Raw genomic sequence first — 21,321 nt, 5'->3', positions numbered from 1 at the left:
ATAAGTAGTATTTTTTTTTTGAGGTAGTACTGGGGAGGGGGAAATGCCAGTTGCAGGCTTTTCTGTATGGTGTCTTCTCCAGCTCTTTTGTTAACCTCTAAGAGACTCGTTTTCTTTCCTGCCTTCTCCCTAACTTAGGGAGCTGTGCATCTGCCATCAAGATGGAGGAAATTGCAAGGACAGCCTTCACACTGTAAGCTGGAGGCACTGGTGTTTGTTCATCTTCCAGGGTCTAGACGTTGTAGATATGTCTGTGTTGAGAAGAAGGCCTAAACTAGCTTGCACTGAGCTCCGTGTAACCCATATTCATACTGGTGCTTGAGTTAGCTAGTTTAAGCTTAGCTCAGATACCTTTCTGCTGCTACACTGCAGTTGTAAAACCTAGCCTGAGAACGTCACTAATACAATACATGTTGTAGGCCAAGTAGACAAAGGAAAGTTTTGTTTGGTGGGTTTTTTTTCTTTTGGGTTTGGTTTTTCTTCTTTTTTTTTCGCTTGTTTTTTTTAATTGGCAGGGAAAGCAGTGTAATGTAATTCATGCTCTCATATCCATCCTTGTTTTCTTTAAGCACCATGTTCTGTAGTGCATTGCCTAGTGAGCTTTTTGGGAAATGTTTTAATAAGCACTTGAGACAAGACGAGATGCTTGTGAAAACAGCCAGTTGTGTGGCACGTGAGCGATGGTTCAAACAACCTGCAAATCTGAAATATTGCTGTTCTTGTCTAATCCTCAGATCCAAACTCACTAAGTCACAATATGCTTATGCTGCTACAGAAGGTCAATCAAACGTGTACATTAAATTTGGATACAACTAGCCTGGTGGATTATTACTACTGTAGGTTTTTCTTACAGTGTGTTTAGGTCATGAGAAGACTTCAGGAATAGATGCGCACCCTCTGTGCTATAACCATTCATTACATTGTTATTTATGATAACAGGCAATAGGGGTTTAATAACACTTCCAAGTTCTGTGTGTGACTTCATTGTTTACTCTCTAGGTCTGATACAATTCAGTATAAAAGCGAAAGTAGTATCCTTGGTTATTTTTCACTACGTTACACTTCACTAATGGACAAAGCAGAAAGAACATACATTTCCAGGAGTTAGCACAGCTTCAAAATTAATCTCTTGCTCTTTGGCAGAAAAATCTTTCCATTTACAGATCTCTTCAAATTTTTCTAATAAACTAGCAGCGAGGGGGTTGTTGTTTGTTTGTGGTGATTTTTTTCTTTGGATGGGGTTTTTTAAGAGCAAAAGTAATGTCCTCCTGAGTGATCTGCCTAGACTAATAGTCTTACTTCCTGAAGTGGCAGTGGGAAATGCCCATGAGCTTGGCTGCTGGCTGTTCCCCTCAGGCTCCACTGCAGTCGTTGGATCAAGGATGTTGGAGGATCCCTGTGAATTTGCTGTTTGTGTCCAGTTATGGACCTGTTGAACATGAGTAGGTCTAATCCCTTGTTTACACTGTTGATATGTTCTTCCTCCATGACCTCTGGCAACAAGCTCCAGAAGTTATGTGATGGAGGGGAGAAAAACCACTTTTTTTTTTTTTTTAAAGGTTGTCTTGCTGGTTTCAGCCTCATCTTTCTAGTAATTGTGGGATTTGGCAAATAACACTTCTGTCTTGACCATTTGTTGCATTCCTTGACCGCTTAAGTGAAATGTGTAATCATATGCATATGGAGAGTCCCTTCAAGTGCCAGTTTTAATTGTTTCAAGAGATTTGAACTATCACAGGCTTTAGAATGGCTGTGGTTTGTTGAGCATGATTTGTTTACTGAAGTTTATGTTGTTAAAATTTTCACCTTTGAAGGAGAAAGTTTGGTGGCTTTTAAAATTTTTTTAAAGATTGATTGATCTTTATAATGCAGTCTTGTGGGCTAGTTATAGTATACTTGAAGACATGAATATAAAACATGATAATTGTCTAAATGTTAATGTGTGTGTTAAATAGTGTGTGACACTAAGATTTACTCTGAATTAACTCTGGAATCCAGGTGAAAACTACTTGGCTTAAGCTAATTTCTGCTATAAAAAGCAAGTCAATGTTAATTTTGTCCTGTCATCCATGCAGATGTTAATTGACCAACTTAACGTGCTCTCGTTTTGTGCATGTCGTACTGAATGCTTTTCTTTCTTTCTTTTTCCTTCCCTTTATCAGCTATTTCCTCGAAGGTGTACATGGCTATATGTCATGAACAATTGCTTATTATCAATATCTGGTAAGTTACTGTGCTATCTTTGAGTGATAGTGCTGATAAACATTTGGTTTCATATTTCAAGTGTGGGTTTGTTTCCTAATTTCCAGGTAAAGCTTCTCAGCTTTATTCCCATAATCTGCCAGGACTCTTTGATTATGCAAGGCAAATGCAAAAGTTACCCGTTGCTATTCCAGCACATAAACTCCCTGACCGAATACTTCCCAGGTAAATACACATCATCAGGTATATCAGAATACTTAATTCTGGGAGTTCAGGATATGTTTGTGGAGTGCTGTTCACAGGTTGTCATGAATAACTCAGATGAGCTTTAATCAGAGGGTGGACCACTACATTTACACAAATCAAGATGTGAATATACTCTTACTAGAGAAATAGAAATTAGGGTTTTGGTACATCATACCTTCTTGTCATGAAGCCTTTTGTTTCTGTGCATAGCTCTTTTCAGGTATAGTCTAGTATGCTAAATCCTGGCTGTACTTGATGCTAAACAAAATCTAGGGTCAGTATTGTATCTGTGATATTTCAGACAAGTAGAAATGGTGATCTTACGTTAGTTACTCTGGGCACTTATCTTTTCATTCTATTAAAAAAAAAAAAGTGGGAATGTGTCATCTTTTACTGCAGAGGGAATGGGCTAGCTCACGGGTTATTTTGAAAGCTGGGAAGAGTAGAACTGGACTACAGATTTGGCATTCATCATTAGCTAGTCTTTTTTTACAGGCCAGTGTAGAAGGTACTTTTTGTCCCCAGATGCCTCCAGCACATTGTGCATGCAATCCCTCCAACTTTATTTACTAACAAATGCATGCAAAATCCCAGAGACTGGGCACAGTGCTGGCTGCCAGATGAGCCTTAGGACCCCATTCAAGTCCAAGAGGAGGAGGCAGCGATGCTAATCTAGTTTTCAGAGAAACTTTTGAATCTTAAAGTGGGTAGTGAATCACTGCTTCTTCTCATATAATAGGCTTTCTGTTAGGAAGTTGTATTGTGGAAGACCTGATTCTCTGCTACCTTTGGTTCTATTAACAGCCTATTAACATTTAATTATTGGATTCAGGAAGGGCTTCTTGTTCAGTCATCTGTAAACATAGTGGTGCAACACTTGTCTGAAAATTGTGTTCTTAGAGGTTAAATCTGGATTACCTAGGAGATAATCTGTGCTTTGAATTGCTGTCTTCTGTGTGCCTGCACCACCGTTCTGCACCTCTCTCTTCCAAACTGACTTTGGCTGGGTGGCTTCGGCTTGAGGACTGCATCAGCAGTGGACTGATAACTGTAATTACCATGAGGCTTATGTGAGGGAAACCTTCAGACTACATTCAGCCTGGAATGACACCTCACCTAAGTTTGCAGCGGGCTCAGAAAATTTCTTGTCCTATCACGTCACTTCCCAAGAAAAATGTAGCACAGCCTGAATGTGCAGGTGCCAAGTCAGTCACTCAAAGGCAGAAGAGATTCATTTAAGTAATCTGTTTTGCTGTTTTATCCCTTGCTGTAAGGCATCAGGGTAGTAACATTTAGCCAGGTGGGAGAAGTACATTTGAAATATGTAGAAGAGCATAATTTTTTTCCTACCAGACCACAAAGTGTATTCTTCAGCAAGTTCCTGGATACCATGATGAGTGCTACATGAAGAATGTAGGTATGTTAAAAGCAAAGTTTTCAGCAGGGAAAATGCAAAGCAAAACAGAATTTGGGATAACTTGTGAGGTTCATATATACATCTGCAAAAAGCTCAATTTATGATTCTTGGTAGGCAAACATTCAGTAGCAAAAGATACTGTGGTAAGTTTCCTTTCCAGCTTCTTTCCCTTGAGTGTCCTTGAGCAGTTGCTGTCAAACCTTCCATTACTTACTCCAACCAAAATTTGTAGCCTGTCCACAGTTTTTATGCTGCTCAGTCCTGCTGCGTTATCAGTCATTTCTGAACAGCTTCATTTGAAATGCTGTGCAGGTGTTTTCCCAATTCATAGCTTTGACTGCAGCATCTATCTATCATGCCACTTATTCCCATCTTTTCTACAGCGTTAAATTAGTTATTCTTACTGTCAAGGCTGCTGTGGCCATCTCCATACTGTCTGTCATCTTCTAGTCTATGCAGAAACACAGATTCCCATTACCAGCAAACAACATCATCTTCCCTGGCTTACCTAATAAATTTTCAAGTAATTGTTTTCATGATTTCTCAGGGAGCATCCCCTGCACATCAGAAAAGATCTTGCAAAGCTGTCTTCCAGTCTGCATTCAGACCTCCTTTTGGAATGCATGCTTTGTTGCCTATGAACAGTTCTGCAGAAGTTAAGCTGTTAGTTTGCAAGGACTGCGGTCCAGCAAACAATCCAGTACAGCATCATTTGCCACACATCTTGGGTTCACATGTCTTGTCTTCAAACTATATTATTCTTGGAACAAGAGTGGACTTTGTGTTGTCTGTGTAGTATCCAGCACAAGATGCATTAAGTTACAGCATTACAAAGAAGAATGATCATGGGAGTACCAGTAGACTATCCAGGCATGTGTATAAATACATACAGTTAAATATCAAGAGAGAGTGGTAAATGATGCTTGAATGTATTGAGGTACCTATTCCTCTCCCTTCCTGACTTTTTTTAAACTGTTTGTAACACTGAATAACGAGCAGCATCTCAGTGCTAACAGAGGGATCACCATGTATGTTCTAGGCATATCGTTTTGAGAAAAAATACACAAATATATTTTGGGAGTGGGGTGGGGGGAGCAAATACAGTTTTCCCAACACCAACTCTCTAAGAAGCAAATTCAAATGTTTGAGCTGATCAATAATTCTGTATTTATATCTTGTAGGAAGTTTGCAGTGTCTACAAAAATTCCTGACACTAAATGGTGTCAGAAGTGTTGTGTTGGTAAGTAAAGATCTGCAGAATAAATGCCAAGAAGCAGTACAAATGGGTGGCAACGTTAAGATTACTGAGTCAGGTTTAGGAGGTAAAGAGAGAAGAGACTTTTTTTCATTATGAAACTATGCATTTGCAGTTAGTGAGCTCATTCAGGTTAGTCCTTGTGTTTAAGCAGTGAAAACTTTCCAATTTAGTCTTTAAATATAAAGACAATTGCCAAGAAATGCAGAGAAGCAGAATACATGTCCAGCTTAAACCAACCCTCAGGAAGAACCTAATCTCCATGGATGGCGTGACTGAAAGAAGTTGCCATCACGCTTAAGTAGCCTGGATCCTAGCACAGGTTTGTCGCCAATATTGGATGACAAAAAGCAAGGCGTATTTTCAGCTTTTTGAGGACAGTGTTGTCTCCAAAGCCTTTATAGGGTGTTCAGAGTGCCAGCTACTGAAGTGTCAAAGCTGTTCTGTATTAAGACACGTTTTAAAAAGAGAATGGGAGCACACAGGAGAGAGGGGGGAAAAAAAAGATACAAACAGGAAAGGTGTAACTATGGATGATCTCCTGGGGTTGAGCTCTTGTCCCCAGAGATGTTTCACCTGGTGTTCTGTAATCATGTGTTTGGTGTGAGGAGTTGCATTATACGGAAGATTTTCAGAGACTCGGTAGAAAGTGAGGCACCTGTCATTTATCCTGACCAAAATCTTCCTCATATTGCTAAAAAATTTGATGGTTTTTGTCACTTCTTCGTCTAGCATGCCTGTTAAAGCTTGACTTTTTCTGGGATACAACATCTAGTGTGTTGGTAGGGTGCTAACAATATGTACTGTGTATGTCCAGGCCTTTCCCTAATTGAGGCATCTCGTCAAGCTGCGAGTGGTAACCGATGCTGAAGTTAACACCCAAAGGGGTGGAGTGACAGGGATCAGAGGAGGTACAAACGCTGGCTTTCTGCAATGAAAATTAATTTGGAAGCCGTTATGTTTTCAGTTCTCTCATTATGAAATGAGGAAGCCAGTGGGGTGCTCCTCTGTAACCTTACTGTTTCTGCACTAGCGGGCAGAGAATTTAGCAAGAGTGCCGTGGGATTTGGCATTATGAGGGGGAGTCTGCTGGCATGGCATTCAGATAGCTTAGCCTAATAAGTCTGGAGTCCTTCTTGCATGATAGGCAACATTGTGTTGGCAACAAGGACAGCTGCAAAAAGCAGGTCCAAGGGGAGAAATTACAGGTTCCCCTCTCCTGCCCTACTTACTACGTGCCGCCTGAGCCTCCGTTCCTGCTGGCAATGTCAATGTCCCTTTGGTCTGGGGGAAGCAGCAGTACCACAGGAGGCAAAAAAGATTAGAATTTCTGGTTTTGTTTCTCCACCCTGCAGGTGTTGGTAATTGCATGTTTTGTGGTTTCTGCTGCTGAATTTGGCCTTACTAAGCATCTTGACAAGTGTTAATTTCTGCACTTTGCAGTCAGTGTCACTGATGTTGGGAACAGGGATTGATTAAATTAAGCTTTGATGTTTAAGGTATCAAGGGATTACTAGTGGATTTCTTTGGTAGCAATGTAGTGTGAGCATATTTCACTTACGTAGACAGTACTGGACTGTAGAAACTCACTATCTGAACCATGTTGTTACTTGCCTGGTGGCCCACAGTCTCTTTACTGCACTTTAAAATCTGGTCTTTAGATGTAATCGTACAAAGTGTGAGGTAACACCTGTTTGTCTTAATGGATATGCTGACAGTGCTTAAGGAGTGAAATTTTGTCAGTACTGTAGAATTGAAATTGTGAAACTTCAGATTTCACAATTCTCAATTTTGCAACTTTATTGTTCTCTTCCAGTTTCTAATTGAGCTTTGAAAAACAATAGCAGAAGAGCCATTGAGGGGAAATAGATGATGTAACTTTAAAAAAAACCCAACCAACTGATTTTCCTACTGATCTAGAAGTGTTCATCAGAAATGCAGATCTGGATTTCAGACTCACAGTGACAGTGCTTGGAAGGCAGCTGAGCAGTTATCAAGTGACAGCAGTTGTTCAGTGTCTGCTGGATAACCGTCTGTCATAGAAAAAGACATTCTTTTACAGTTTCTCCGGATGATTTGGAGGTAGCCTAGATAAACCAACATGGTGGGTTTGAAGTATTGAAGATACTTCAAATGTATATGTGGTTGACAGTATTTTTTTTAGGACTATCTAAAATAGTAAATCCCACCTGTCAGTCTGAAAACACAACAATAAACTTGTATTTTCAGTTGGAGAGGTGAAATACAATGCAGTACTCTTGTGAGAGTAGTTTTTATTCTGGCTTATTTGGCACCAGCTGCTGGCTGTTCGTGCCAGGTGGAAGAGCAACCCTGCCTCTAGCATGCTCAGTGTCACCATTTTCATAGCATGGATGCTGTCTTTTCAGCAGCTTCCTTATGTATAAGATTTAGGGGTGTGGGTATTTTCCAAAAGCATGTGGACTGTTATTTAGTTGGAAATTGTGTATCATTTGTATTTGCTTAGTACACTAATGTACTCTACCTCTCCTTTTTTGGCAGTGAGGAATCCCTACACAGGCCACAAGTACCTTTGTGGAGCACTACAGTCTAGCATTGTTTTGTTAGAATGGGTTGAACCAATGCAAAAATTTATGTTAATCAAGGTAATATTGCAATAAGGTGAAATACGTTCATGTTCAGTTCTATTTATCTTGTAATAACTTGTTAAGAATGAGTATTATCCATTTCTTGAGTTATTAGACTTCTCTCGTATTTTCAATGTAATTTAACAGAAACCGGCTGTTTAAATATATAATACATGTTAACTGACTCATAATATTCATAGAAATTTTTTTTTATGTGATGCACTGCAGTTAAAGAGCAAAGCTCTTCTCTCCATAACATTGCCTTTTAGTTGCATAGTAAAAAAACTGTGGCTGACAGACTGAGACCTGGTGGAGTGGTAACATGGGATAACAGTGGGCTTGCTCCCCTGTCAGAGAGGAAGTGGCCACTTACTCTATGCTTTGTGACACTGGAGGTGCCCAGACCAGCTTGTTATCTCCCCATCTGTCACCTTTGGAAGAGAGGGAGCCAGGGTGGACTCTTGTGGAGAGGCAGCTGCTATAACTTGATCAGCCTGGGAAACAAGGTTAAGAGACTCCATTGCCAGGGAGAGCTGTGATCAGTATAGCACTCTTATCATCTGTTGCCAGCAGCACAGGACACACGATGAAAGACCTCCTATCTTATTTTAACTTAATATCAGCATGAAGACTGTCTAAGCTTCTTAACTGGGGCTTTTTGTATCTATGAAGTATCTGAAGAAGTAAACTTAATGTTACAAAAATGTGTGGCTTAAAATTTACCATACAGTTTAAATACGTGATAGTGACTCAAACTAAACTTGTTTCCCTTCTAATACCTATTTTTGTTTCTTAATCTAGCATATAGATTTTCCTGTACCTTGCCCACTGAGATTGTTTGAAATGCTGGTAGTCCCTGAGCAGGAATTCCCTTTAGTTTGTGTTGGTGTCAGTAGAGGAAGAGACTTCAACCAGGTGGTGAAGTTTGAGACTGTCAACCCAAACTCTACCTCTTCATGGTTTACAGAGACAGGTTTGTATGCTGTTGTAATGGCATTCTGAAATGTTCCTTGCTCTTCTGTTACAGCTGAAGCACTAGAAGGTTAGTTTCCTCTCAGAAAACTAATGGTTAAATCATTAAGGCTAAGTGATCACTGTAAATTCTCCATTTAAAGGGGTATCTGGTTGTATCTGCTTGCACACACAGATTCTTTTGATGATTCTGATTGTTGAACTGATTGGGTTTCTTGAGATTGAGTATTACAGAGGACGGAGTTGTGCTTTCTTGCATTTCCATAAATCAGGCTGTACTTGACTATTACCCCCTGTGCTGTTCTGTGCTCTACGCTGACACCATGACTTCTGTTTATTTGATAGATTTTACTAGAATTGAATTCTGAGCAGTTTCTTTCAACATCTCTGTAGGTATGGTTTGGCTGTCCTGCAATAAACCAGTTGGTTAGAAACGGTGTTACCTGCTTCCTGCTGGGAGAGAGCATATTTTTATTGTTCCAATGTTTACGGAAAGTGAAAGGATTAGGACCAGTGGTAGCAGGAGGACAAGTACCTGTTCGTCACTGGTCTAGGTGCCATGAGTGAGGAGGCCACCATCTGAGCAACAGTAGAAATTCTCTTAAGAAGGAAGTGTGCTAAGAATTACTTTTTCTAGAGTTGTAGGTTCTCCCCTTAAACCTAGATACAGTAGTGAGCTGACCCTGGTTTATAGTTTGCAGGTTTAGGAGCAGTAAATAGCTTTGTCATTAGTGGGCATAGAGCCCTGGTTGATCCATGATGAATTTATACACACCCCTGTGCTGGCATTGTGTACTGTGGATTTCACTAAGAACAGCTTCCACTAGGAAGATGCCTGCTGCCTTTCTTGCTGCTGAAAAGTACATTGGATTTTGACACAATTTAAAGCGTAGTTACAAAAAAAAAGTGATCACTGAATGGCCAGTTAATGTGCTTGACTACTTCAGAATCAGTGCATTTTGTTTTCAAACTTGTATGTCTATTTATATAACTGTTTGACTTCAGTAAAGTTCATAAAAGTAGCCCACTGAAGAGAAGTTCTTTGACTGATGATGTCCTGTTGTCACTCTTCTCTCAGTATTGGCTGCGTTGGTGTGTAAATACAAGAATAGTAATCCCTTCCTGGTTCCTTTTTTTTTTTTTTTTTAATGTGGAAACTTTAACATTGCATTGTGCCTTCCGAAAATACTTCTTTAGCTTCCTTGAATCATTTGTGTGCTCTCATGTTATGTCTGTGTTGTTGTTTTCTCCTAGTTTGACTCTTAATTTAAACCCACATATTGTATTGGTTTATTCCTGGCCCCTGCTGGCAAGAGAGCACTAATGCAATGGAACAGATAAATCAGTATTTTTAAGTGAGGAGATGATGTACTATATGGTCACAAATGGCTTCCATCGTATAGTACTTGTCATTGTTTGACATTTTTTGTAAAGGTGTGATTAAGAAGTTTTTAAAGAATCAGCTGGCAGAGACTTACTGCAGGGCATTTCTCCCCTTGCCATCCTTCTGTTAGCTTCAGCCACTGCAATGCATGTTTCCACATCACAGAATGTGGTTGGTATATCCTTCAGTCCTTCTGTTGCATGCTTTCATCATGGTTATATCCATCTTTGGTTAAAATCATGCATTGGAATGGTTAAGATCATAAATCCAAGACAAACAGCAAAAAAAAAAGTTGGAGGGACCGTTTCAAGGAGCACACTTCTGCCATCATCCTTGAGGAGGTTTTTTTGCTTCTCAACAGGACCATGGATTTTCATATTTAACTGAAAGCTGCTTTTGTATTTTAGGTAACATGCTCTCATTTCTCATCTCTAACAGATCTAATGAGTTTCACTTTTCTGTATGAAAGAATGCCTACAGAATTGCTGGCAGTAATGCTGAATTAGTAAGGGCTGCTTTTTTGTTTAATTTTAATGTTTACAAACAAATGGACCAAAACTACACATCTCTTTTGAGTTGACATGTCCACTAACCATTTGTGGGTCAGATCCCCCTGTTTGCTGTGATGGAGACTGCTGCAGCTGTAACCCAGAAGAGAGGAAGGAAGCCCTTCTTTTAAGAGTTTAGAGAAGGAAATACTCCCCTGTTTTTGGAAAATCTGACAGTAGCAGCAAGAACTAAGTACTAATATTAAGGTACCCAGCAAGATTTAGAAATAAAGTCAGGAAAAAAAATTGGTATGAATCAGCGTTCAGGTTTAGTGTAGACAGTCTTACATCTGCCTTTTTTGCAACAGCAACATTAAATGACGCCAACAGAGAATAAAGGGAGAGCGATACACACGTGAGTTTGCTTTTGTGACATGGCTCAGAAAAGGCTGGATTAAGTCCATACTTTAATATTACAGCTTCAGTTTTCCTGTCACAGTCAACATGTTGGATAAGTGGACATGCCTCTCTAAGAGAAGAGAAATGTCACTGGTAAGATGATTATTTTAAGTAGATAAAAACACACTAACCCATTAAATTGTCTCAATCTCTAGAACTTCCATTTCAGTTTTCATGCTGATTTATGTTATGAACTAACACTGTCATTTTTTTATAGACACTACAGAGGCAAGTGTTGTACATGTAACACAGCTGGAGAGAGATACCATATTGGTGTGTTTGGATTGTAAGTTTTAGTGTCAACTAAATACGTATGCGTATACATGCATACTGTCTGTCTTCAAATTAGGTCATATATTGAAGATTAATTCTTGGTTGACATATCCTATTTGTTGCCTAGGCTGCATCAAAATAGTGAATCTGCAAGGCAGATTAAAATCCAGCCGCAAACTGTCATCGGAGCTCACGTTTGACTTTCAGATTGAATCAATAGGTAAGTTGGGTTTCATTGTTAATACTGAATATCTGGGTAGACTAGGGAGCTGTGCAATCACCAGTCATGAAATTTAACAAGCAAGTGCTGTGCATTCAGCACCTGGGACACTGTAGTCCTGGTTATACGTACAAACTGGAGTACAAGAGGCTGGAGAGCAGTCCTGCGGAAAGAGATCTGTGAGTCCGAGCTGTTGGCAAGCTGAGTGAGTCAGGAGTGTGCCCTGGCAGCCAAAGGGGCCAGCGGTGTGCTGGGGTGCACCACAGTGGTGTGGCCCCACCTCGACTGTTGGTGCAGGTTTGGGGGCCTCAGCATAAGGACGACATCAGAGCACTCCAGTGTGCCCAGAGGAGGGTTACCAAGATGGTGAAAGGTCTCAAGGGCGAGACTTCGGAGCCGGAGCGGCTGAGGTCAGTTGGTCTGTTCAGCTTGGAGGAGAGGAGGCTGAGAGGTGCTCTCATCGCGGTCTGCACCTGCCTCCAGGGAGGCTGCGGAGGGGACAGTGCTGATCTCCTCTCTCTGGTGACCAGCGACAGGGCACAGAATGGAATGAAGCTGCGTCAGGGGAAGTGCAGACTGGATGTTAGGGAAAGGTTCTTCACCGAGAGGGCGGTAGGTCACTGAACAGGCTCCCCACAGCAGTGCTCATGGCACCGAGCCTGACAGAGTTCAAGGAGCATTGGGGTGACGCTCTTAGATGGTTTAGTTAGTCCTGCGAGGTAGTTTAGGTAGTCCTGTGTGAGGAGCTGGGAGTTGAACTCTGATCCTTACGGGTTCCTTCCAACTCAAGGTATTCTGATTAACTTGTTTACAGAATTAGAGATGCTAACTGTCAAGTCTTTGGCATTTGAAGCACTAACTCACACGTTACATGTTGTATGAAAAGGCTGAGTGAAAGGTTCAGCATGCTATATAACGTGCTTCTCTAGGAGCAATTGGAATAGAGTAATAACCCTGGAGTCTTCCCTGATTAGGCTAAATATCTTTGCAATATGATGGAGACCTTCAGCCTCTAAAGGAATACCTTAACACAGCTGACACAAACTCTGAATCACTTGTGGTTAACTCCTTCTGCATGTGTGTTCACACAGTCTATTTTTATAATGCAGCTCAAAGACCAAATTGTATGGGATGTCACACTTTACATAAATTTTCTTTCCTTGTGAAGAATCTGAATGAGTTAATTTGTGAAACAGAAAGACAGAATATGTTTATTTTGATAATTCCCCCACACTGGGATTGTATCACATGCTTTTGAAAGAGGGATGAGGAAGGATGTGTGCACAGATGAAAGGTAGCATTAAAAAAGGAGGAAAGTGGAAACAATAATTGGAGGGAATTTACTTTTGAGGAGAAACTTTAAAGCTTCAGGGACTTGAGACATAATCTCTCACAGAGAAGAGGGGGAAAAAAACCACATTGTCATGGAAAACATGGCTTTTATGGCTCCTGGTGGTTAGAAGGGAAGCTGCTTACTGTGGGACCTCTGCACGTGCTGTAGTCATCTCTTTGCTAGAGAGTCACAGACGAGGTACCAGTGTCCTGGTCTGGTCTGATAGTGTCTCCAAAGACCTCTGCTCTCTTTTCTGCATACCTGTCCAGAGGCAGGATGCTGGATGCAGGTGGGACAGAGTCTTCCCGGGGACCTGCACACTTGCCCTCTCTTTGAGGAAGGCTTTAGACCCATTTCCTTTCACAGGGTTCAAATGCAAGTGTCTGTCACCACATTTGTGACAAGGGGAAGGGCTGGGAGGTAGAGGGCTCTGTAAGGCTTTGTGTTGCTACTGCAGAAGGACCATATTAGCCATCAGTTGCTGGCAAAGTGAAGAATGTTGCTGCAGTGCCCCGTAACTTCTCTGCTAAAATTCAATATATATTTTCTGTTACTATTGGAATGAAAATGAGGATGGGTTTCCTGTTCAGAGGAAAGGACATATTTAGGACTACACATAGAGACAATTTTAGAACTTTTTCTGGTTGGGTGGGAATGCTTTTAAACCCTGCTTATTAAACAAACGTATATATAAATGCAGCTACTCTTCAGGCAGGTTAAGCGATTCCTGCGAGAGACATTTTACAGTCTGTGAAGGTGAACGTGATACAATAAAACATACGTGTACAAATTTCAAAATTGCAGTCATACGCTTTTGGCCTTAAAAGCACAAGGTGACATTATGCCTTAAAACTGATTCCAGTGTTCCCTTTTACCAGTCTGCCTACAAGACAGCGTGTTAGCATTCTGGAAGCATGGCATGCAGGGAAGGAGCTTTAGATCAAATGAGGTGAGTACTGCATTTTGCTTCATATTCTAGCTTCTAATGCAAACCAAGCAGTAGATAAACGCATGATGCTGTGGTCTGAAAAACATTAAAACATTTCAGTAGCTCCTAGGGTAGACTTGAAAGCTGGAGTCATGTTCTAAGCATGTTTCATATGCTGCAAACTAATTGGCAAAGCTATACAAAAGCCCCTGTCAAGTCTTAACATACAAAGCAGAAAGCAACAAGAGACCAGGCCATAATGCCATTAAAAATACCTAAGCCTAATTCTTTGTAACATTTATCTTCTTCACCTTAAATTCCTTTGAAGACCAGTGTCAGTTCCTTAGCTTATCACATGTGGATACCAAAATTTGGGTTTTACCAGTGGCTGCGTGCTCCACTGCTGAGCTTTAGCTTTTTGTCGTGCTATTAAAGTTGCCTGTTGTTTTCCAGTCTCTTCCATGTTGCCTTTTCTCAGCCAGTTTGATGTGATTATTTTTTTTAGACATAGTTAAACCATTGTAAGTACATTCCTGACACTCCTCCTTTTCTTTCTGCAAACCGTGTGCATCTATGTGTTAGTAGTAATGCTGTACTCTGTAGGATTTTAATTAGTCTTTTCATCTGGTTCTTTGTCTCATTGGCTGAGAAATGGAGCTCATTATGACTGGTTGTATCTGAAGGTACACGTACAGTCAAACCATGCCAAGATCAGATGTTCCACATGGTTAGACCACCACGTTTATTTGCACAAAGCCATAGTTAACCTAATCTGTGCTGACGCTAAGTCTGCTCTTTGTGGGAAATTGGCCCCAAAGACTAGAGTTGGACTACTTATTTCCAAGACTGCGAATGTTTCTTGTGGCATTTGCACATGTTTGATTCCCCAGGCATGATTGTCCTTCTCCCAAGAATTCTTAATGGTGAACTGCAGCACCCTGCTATTAGCACAGACCATGAGGAAGAGATGCTGCTGCTAGGCACTTCTCCAGCTCCAGCCTCCTGCTAGCAGCATACTGTGAGGCTCAGTGGATTACTCCACCCATTGGCACTTAGTAGCTCTGATCCAGTTGTCGGAGGACATGCCCCAGAGTGCTGCAGCACAAGTGGATGCTTTGTACTGTTATATAAAGCATAAGGAACACTGTCTTCTTGCTTTGTTACTGTCAAGCCACAGCCAGCACCTAAATGAAGAACAGAAGGCAGAAACTGAGCTGTTAGAAAGCAAGCCACCCAAAACTTTTCTCTGTAGAACGTGTCTAGGGTAAGCTGTCAGGCCTTTTTAAATTACTTCTCTCTCCTGGCTGTCCTACTAGCCACAGGTATTAAGAAGAAAAAAAGAAAAAAAACCCCACCACCTCATTTTTATCTATAATATGAGAAGACAGACTCAGATCTTGACCATATTCCTTACTTTTTGGGAATTTTATACTATGTAGTATGTAGGAAGCAGTTACAAGGGACAAAAACTTAACCAATGTAACTTTGCAGCAAGTTTGTCCTTGAAAACGATATTAGTTCAGATTCCCTAATCTGATATCATTTGGTCTAATTGGGGATGATTTGATCTGCTTGCAAAGTTCGTTCTTTCCACAACCGTGAGCTTCCACCATGGTTTGAGTGGGAAGAATGAAACGGGGAGCTCTATGAATCCTGAAACAAGACACTCAAAATTTGGGCCAACATTGTGCAGACCTAGCCCCACAAGCGGGAAGTGATTTTTGTTAACAAAGTGGGGAAGCTTCATTGTTGTGAATTAAAATTCTTTTGCAAGTTCTCTTTGCCAGAAGTGTATTCACTACATCAGCTAATGCTACTAGGATCTGGGAAGGAGAGAAGTATCCCTTCTTTCCTCAAGAATGTGAAATGTGGCTGTATAGAAAAGGAGCTTTGTAAACAGCGCTGCCTGTTCACAGTGTGTCTTGATATCCCTTGGAGTATGCACTGGGCTTTGGGTGACTTCATTGATTAACATGATGTTTTCTTTGATGCTTTGGTATTTATGTGATTATACTTGCGTGATACATCTTTATAATTCACCCACAGTAAAAAAAACTATTGCATTAGTCTGAAATTTCAAAATACTGTGTTTTCTTTTCACAGTGGCCTAAGTACCACAGATTATGTTTCTATTTTTAAGGTTTTCAGAATAAGACTTTACTGGATCATTACTATGATTCAGAATTTCAACAAAATGCATTTCATGTGTGATTTACCTGACCCATTTTGGAGATCTACTCTAGAGTGAGACAGATTGCACCCTACAGCTACCTATTTCATTCACAGCTGTAAAGAAAACTGCACTGGTAGCTTGGATGCTGTGCAGTGCTGAGCCCTGCACAGGAATTCACATAATGTGGCAGGAATTATACTTTCACATGTCATTTGAAAGTGACAGTTGCATTAAATTCTCTAGTGGATTTAAATCAGCAGCAAATAGTAACAGTCATAATTATTTTCTCTAGGTTCTGCACTTCTTCACTTAACATGTAAACACTTGTCTTATTTTTATTGTCTAGATCACACAGGAAATTTCTGATAATACAAGGATATTCAGGCTTCTGGGATCTGACAGGTATGGAAAGAAGTGAACATGGTATGCTCAAATAGAAGAATAATGTGTGTTCCTCCAATCTTGTAAAAGGTCTTTTTGCTCGTTCTTTGTGATTCCTTTTTTACCCATCTTACGCATTCCTTTGTGTACGTCTACCTTCCAGCCCTTCAAGTTTACTTGTCTGTCTTAAAAAAGAAAAAAATAATAATTTCTAAAACTGGTGTTCCCAGAAGTATTCAGCCAGGCTAGCAAGCTTCTATTTGGTTGCAGTCACAGTCTGCAGGAGTGCCTTCCTTCTTGTGCTGTAATTCTTCTGTTTAACTTGGTGAAATATTCACTTTCATGTGCTCTGCTGCAGTAGCTCATCAAGATCTACTTCTTGAGAATGCAAAAAATACTTAAATTCTAAGTATCTCACTCTCACCCCAGAAAGGAACTCTACCAGTTGTCCTCCCAACATGACAGCGTAGGTCTTGTCCAAGAGCTCTTGGTAATTCCCAGCGTAGCTGTTATTTGGCATCTGCTGTGCAGGACACTAACACTGTGCCTATCTGACCCATCAGATACCAGCTTGCTGAGTCAGTAATTGCTATTTTAGGAGTGTCACTGACTTCCTTAACTTTCTCTGCCCTGTAGTCGAACTCTATGCTTCTGTAACAGCCAGGAGAACAGCAGATGTTTTGTCTTCTGGAGAGCGTGTGTTGATGTGACAGTTTCCCCAGTAATGTATTCATATGAAGTGCAAAAGATAGGCTTTAATTATTCTTTTGAGAATTGCCTCTGTCTCGTGCCACTTGCAGTAAACTCACTCTTGTGGCATCTTAGAACTACCAAAAAAGCTTCATATCAGCCAAAGGCTTTCCCCCTATTCTGCTTCTCCAGGCTTGATGCATGGCTCTGTAATTACCCATAATAATAACATCAGTGAATGGTACTGTGGCTTTATCAGCTATCTACCAGCCATTTTTTCTGGCTGGGGTTTAAGGATTCTGCCTGCTGCGTGATACTTGATAGCTTTTCGGTAATGGGCAGTTGTAAGTAACAGTCATCTCTGACCTGGGGTGTTTGGAGCAGAGGTGGTAGTGAGGTGTGTGTAGAGCTCAGCTTTATTGTTTCATTTCTCTTAGTTGTTGAGAGACAGCACAGCTCAATTTAAAAACAAGTCTGACTTCACAATGGAGCATGACATTGCAAATCACTGCCTTGGAAAAATAGCATCGTCTTCCCCAAATATGGTTCCATCTATTTCTGGCTTGCATTAATAGTTTTCCAAGTCTGAGACAATGTTTAAAGACTTTGCACTGCAATAAACATTACTTCCAATCTCTTGAGATACCATTTTGCTTGCAGCTCTGTCATGTTTTGTGGTCGAGCTGTGAAATCTTTTTCTAGTAACATGTCACTTCCTAGGCAGTTCATAGGAACTGGGGTTCTGAGAAGCCAAAAGCCTTATCAGTCTGATAAGGGCTTGCATGTTGCTTTCTCCTGGTAAGCAGGGAGTGCTTTATGGCATGAGGTCTTGTTCTTTTTGTGGAGCACGTTGAGCAGAGGGTAGATGTTCTGAGCGGTAGTTCTGAAGCAAGCAGCTTGTCCTTGGGTGAATGCACAATAGATGGATCTGAATTTCCCACAGTGTGCCTTCACCTCAAGGTGTTTGTGGAGGAGAATTTAATCATGAGCATCCTGGTCCATTTAGCAGTTCTTGCCTGATTAAAAAAAATCTCAAATAGCTTGTGAAACACAGTTGTGACTGCTAGTTTCTGTCCTTTGAAGGGAAAGGTCTGATCTAGGACACCCCCTTATGGTCTTCGCAGTTGTGGTGTAGGTCCAGCTAACCCAGTCTCCTGTCCCCAGTGCTGGCCAAAAGTGGGTGGCATGAAAAGAGTAAGAGAAGATGCTGCACGTAGCAGACCTTTCCTTGAGGACTTTCTCAGCCTGCAAGTCTTTGTGTCTGGGACCTTCAGAGCTGGAGGAAGTTTCTGTGGATTTGGGTTCCCAGGGGCTCAGGGAAAGACTAGAAGTGCTCACACAAGAGTCAGCTTTAGTCATCTGTCATGTCCAATGGCGAAGGGCAGAGTAACAATTTCCAGAACTGGAGCCTGATTCATGGGTTAACTTTGGAAAGCTCTGGGGAAGCACAAGCCCAGGCAGTAGGAGAGTGATGGACCCTCTTCAGTAGCCCCCACTGAAAGGATAAGAGGCAACAGGTGTACATTGCAGCAAGGGAAATTCCAGCAGGATGAAAGAGGGGAAAACAACATTGTGAGGGTGGCTGAACTCTAGCAGTACCCCAGAGAGGCTCTGGGAGATCCTTGGAGACCTTGCCTGGACAGGACCCTGAACTAGCTTTGAGGTTGGCCTTACTTGGAGTGGCTTCTGGACTAGAGGTGTCCAAGGAAAGAGAAATGGTGGATCCTGGGAAAGAACGTTTACAGTTGTGTCCAGGGATGTTTTTACACAAAGGCATACTTGATGATGTGGCTTTTTTAATTTTCTTGTAGGGTCGTGGTGCTCGAGAGTAGGCCAACGGATAACCCAACAGCCAACAGCAATTTATATATCCTGGCAGGGCATGAGAACAGTTACTGAGAACAGCGCGTGGCAGGCGGCTCACTGTGACAAGAGAACACTTCTGCTGCAGCAGCATTCGTGACTGGCTGAAATTGCACAAAAGCTGCAGTAACCCCACTTCAGTTACTTCGTAATTTATTGTGGCATGAGAGGAAGGCGAGAATTGTTTGTGGTATGGACACATAAGTGTTATGGCACCACAGATGTTCTTAATTTACTGTTATGTAATCTTTGTACATAGGCGGTATTTTTCAGTGAAACTTCTTGCTGAAGACCTACACTGACTTTCTGTAGATAGCAGTCCTCCTGTTAAGTACAAGTGTCTTACCTGTACAGATGTAAAAGTCACTGAGAATGCAAAAATTAAATCGGGGTACTATTTTAAGGACTTCTCGTGTGTTTATAATAAAGCGGGATGCTAGCAACAAATATAGTACATTTAACAACACTATTGTATTTTACTATATGTGATTTACTAATAAATCTTAACTTTTAGGAATTGTAACCAAGGCTATAGTCAGATTACAACCTAGTTTTAATTTTGATGCAACACACTGGTGTTCATGTTTGCACAATGTATTGATGTGATGTATACAGTCACAAAGGTAAGCTGTGACTTTGTGGATATAACTTGGGCTTCAAAGTTCCTTTTTATTTTTTGGTTTTGTTTACTTGGGTAGTTTTCTTCGAAACAAACCAGTTAAGCACCTGTGTTTTTCTATTAAAACTCTCCTATGATTACTTCTCTATGCTTGAAAACAATACTTTTGGGATGGGTGTCAGTCCCAGACTAGTGGTACCTGGCTGTAACACTGCAATAGGTGTTTGACGACTTAGTGTATACAATGATAAAAAATAGTATTACTGTTCATCTTACTAAATAGTTTCATATCACAATGAAAAGGAGCAACATTCCACATTGTGGAAATGCCTCAAACATTTTTGCGCCTTTTTTTTTTTTTTTTTTTTTTTTGCCTTATAACCATTTTCACCCTTTCCCTTGATTTAGGATGTTAACATGTGGCCAAAATAATTTAGTTACTACCTCATTCAGACAATACAGTGGTTACTACACATCACAGGAACTTGGTTTTGATCAGAAGTATTTTTGATTGCTCTTTTCCAATGGAGTATGTAAATGCCAAGTTTTAGTAAAATGCACGCATTTGACTCCCTTTTTTTGTATATGTTCTTTATATTTTATTGTGATAATATACACTGAAAAGAAACTAAATTTAGTGATTTATGGCCTGCGTTATTGTTGTGGTTGGTAATGTTCCCAAATGTATATAATGTAAAATAAACTTTTTTTAACATGTTGTTTTACAATTAGATTATCACCTGCACTAATTTTCCACGTAAGACTAAAATGGAACATCCTGAGTTTTGAATTCTGCTATTAAATGTTTGTGCTAATCACAGAAGCTGGGCATTTCTGCATGTATGAATGAATGGTCAGACCACAGAAGCTCAACTCAGTTTGGAGCTAGAGGGTGGATGTTAATACCCTTTTGGCCTTTAGGCAACAGATGTATGTATCTGAAATGAGTCCTTCCAAATTCCAGCTGGTTTGATTTCTTCTGCTTTTCCATCTGTTGATTGCAAAAGTGATGTGTGGGTTTTGGTTGTTTATCATCAGCAGGGCTTTCTTTTCTGCCTATGGGACTCAAGCTTGCTGCCAGCTGGCCCCATCTCATCTGTTCCCTTGCACTGAATCTCAGATCCACTCTGTGGGAAAGGTGGTAGTGCAAGCCCCACTGTTGGGAAGCTGAACTCTCAGAAAAGGCAAGAACTTGGCATGTGTTTCACAGCACACTTGTGCTGCTGCCCAGTTTCCATCGTCCCTCTCATGGGTGATTCTTCACTTCTGATGTGCAAAAAGTAGCTAAATTTTAACTGAGTACAGTCTAGCTGATGTGCTATAAACATGCTTCCTCCTGTGGTGTTTCTGCAGGAGCTGTGGCCGAGTGTCTTCCCTTTGGAGGTGCTGGGGCATTGCTGAATTACAGGCAACAGGAGCTAAGGGATATTGGGTTTTATTCTGGTTGAACATTTTTGGTACGAGGATGCTTGCCTGGATGCAGCTGGAAGAGCTAAAAATAAAGAGGACAGAGTAGTGGCATGTGGGAAGTAAGCAGGGGAACATTGTGCCAGGGCAGGCTTGTCTCTCAGCTATGGGTATAGCCAGACAGTTTTGCTTTCTGCGTGCTGCTCTCCAACCCGAAAGATGAAGCAGTGAAAGCTTTCTTCTTTTTGAGGAATCGTCCTGTTGCAGTATTTGGGGTCTGTGCCACAAAACTGCCTCTCGCCTGCTGTGAGCTGCTCTGTCCTCAGCCAGCAGCTGCCCTGAGCTGAGCCCAGGAGCCTGGGTGTCCGGTAGAGCAGAAGGTCTTTGTCAGACCTGCGGTTGCCA

General features: G+C 41.0%; 1 protein-coding gene across 9 annotated transcripts in view; it reads left to right on the top strand.

Moving 5' to 3' along the window:
• Nucleotides 1–20,237, top strand: part of MAP4K3 (mitogen-activated protein kinase kinase kinase kinase 3) — an 84,393-nt gene extending 64,156 nt beyond the window's left edge. For 7 of the 9 annotated variants that reach the window (XM_040597212.1, XM_040597210.1, XM_040597209.1 and 4 more), the window contains 10 exons: nt 2,163–2,223; nt 2,310–2,427; nt 5,047–5,105; nt 7,641–7,744; nt 8,528–8,699; nt 11,247–11,315; nt 11,430–11,522; nt 13,734–13,804; nt 16,303–16,358; nt 18,839–20,237. In XM_040597212.1, coding sequence (XP_040453146.1) covers nt 2,163–2,223; nt 2,310–2,427; nt 5,047–5,105; nt 7,641–7,744; nt 8,528–8,699; nt 11,247–11,315; nt 11,430–11,522; nt 13,734–13,804; nt 16,303–16,358; nt 18,839–18,926 — 891 coding nt within the window. In that variant the 3' untranslated portion in view covers nt 18,927–20,237. Of the gene's footprint in view, nt 1–2,162; nt 2,224–2,309; nt 2,428–5,046; nt 5,106–7,640; nt 7,745–8,527; nt 8,700–11,049; nt 11,123–11,246; nt 11,316–11,429; nt 11,523–13,733; nt 13,805–16,302; nt 16,359–18,838 lie in introns of those variants that run through there. The other 2 variants (XM_040597208.1, XM_040597216.1) reach the window with 2 other exon arrangements.
• The last annotated feature ends 1,084 nt before the right edge of the window (nt 20,238–21,321 follow it).

Source organism: Falco naumanni, chromosome 6, assembly GCF_017639655.2.
Source record: "Falco naumanni isolate bFalNau1 chromosome 6, bFalNau1.pat, whole genome shotgun sequence".
Lineage (NCBI taxonomy): Eukaryota > Metazoa > Chordata > Aves > Falconiformes > Falconidae > Falco > Falco naumanni.
The sequence above is the reverse complement of the archived record's forward strand: the minus strand, read 5'-3'. Positions and strand labels throughout refer to the sequence as shown.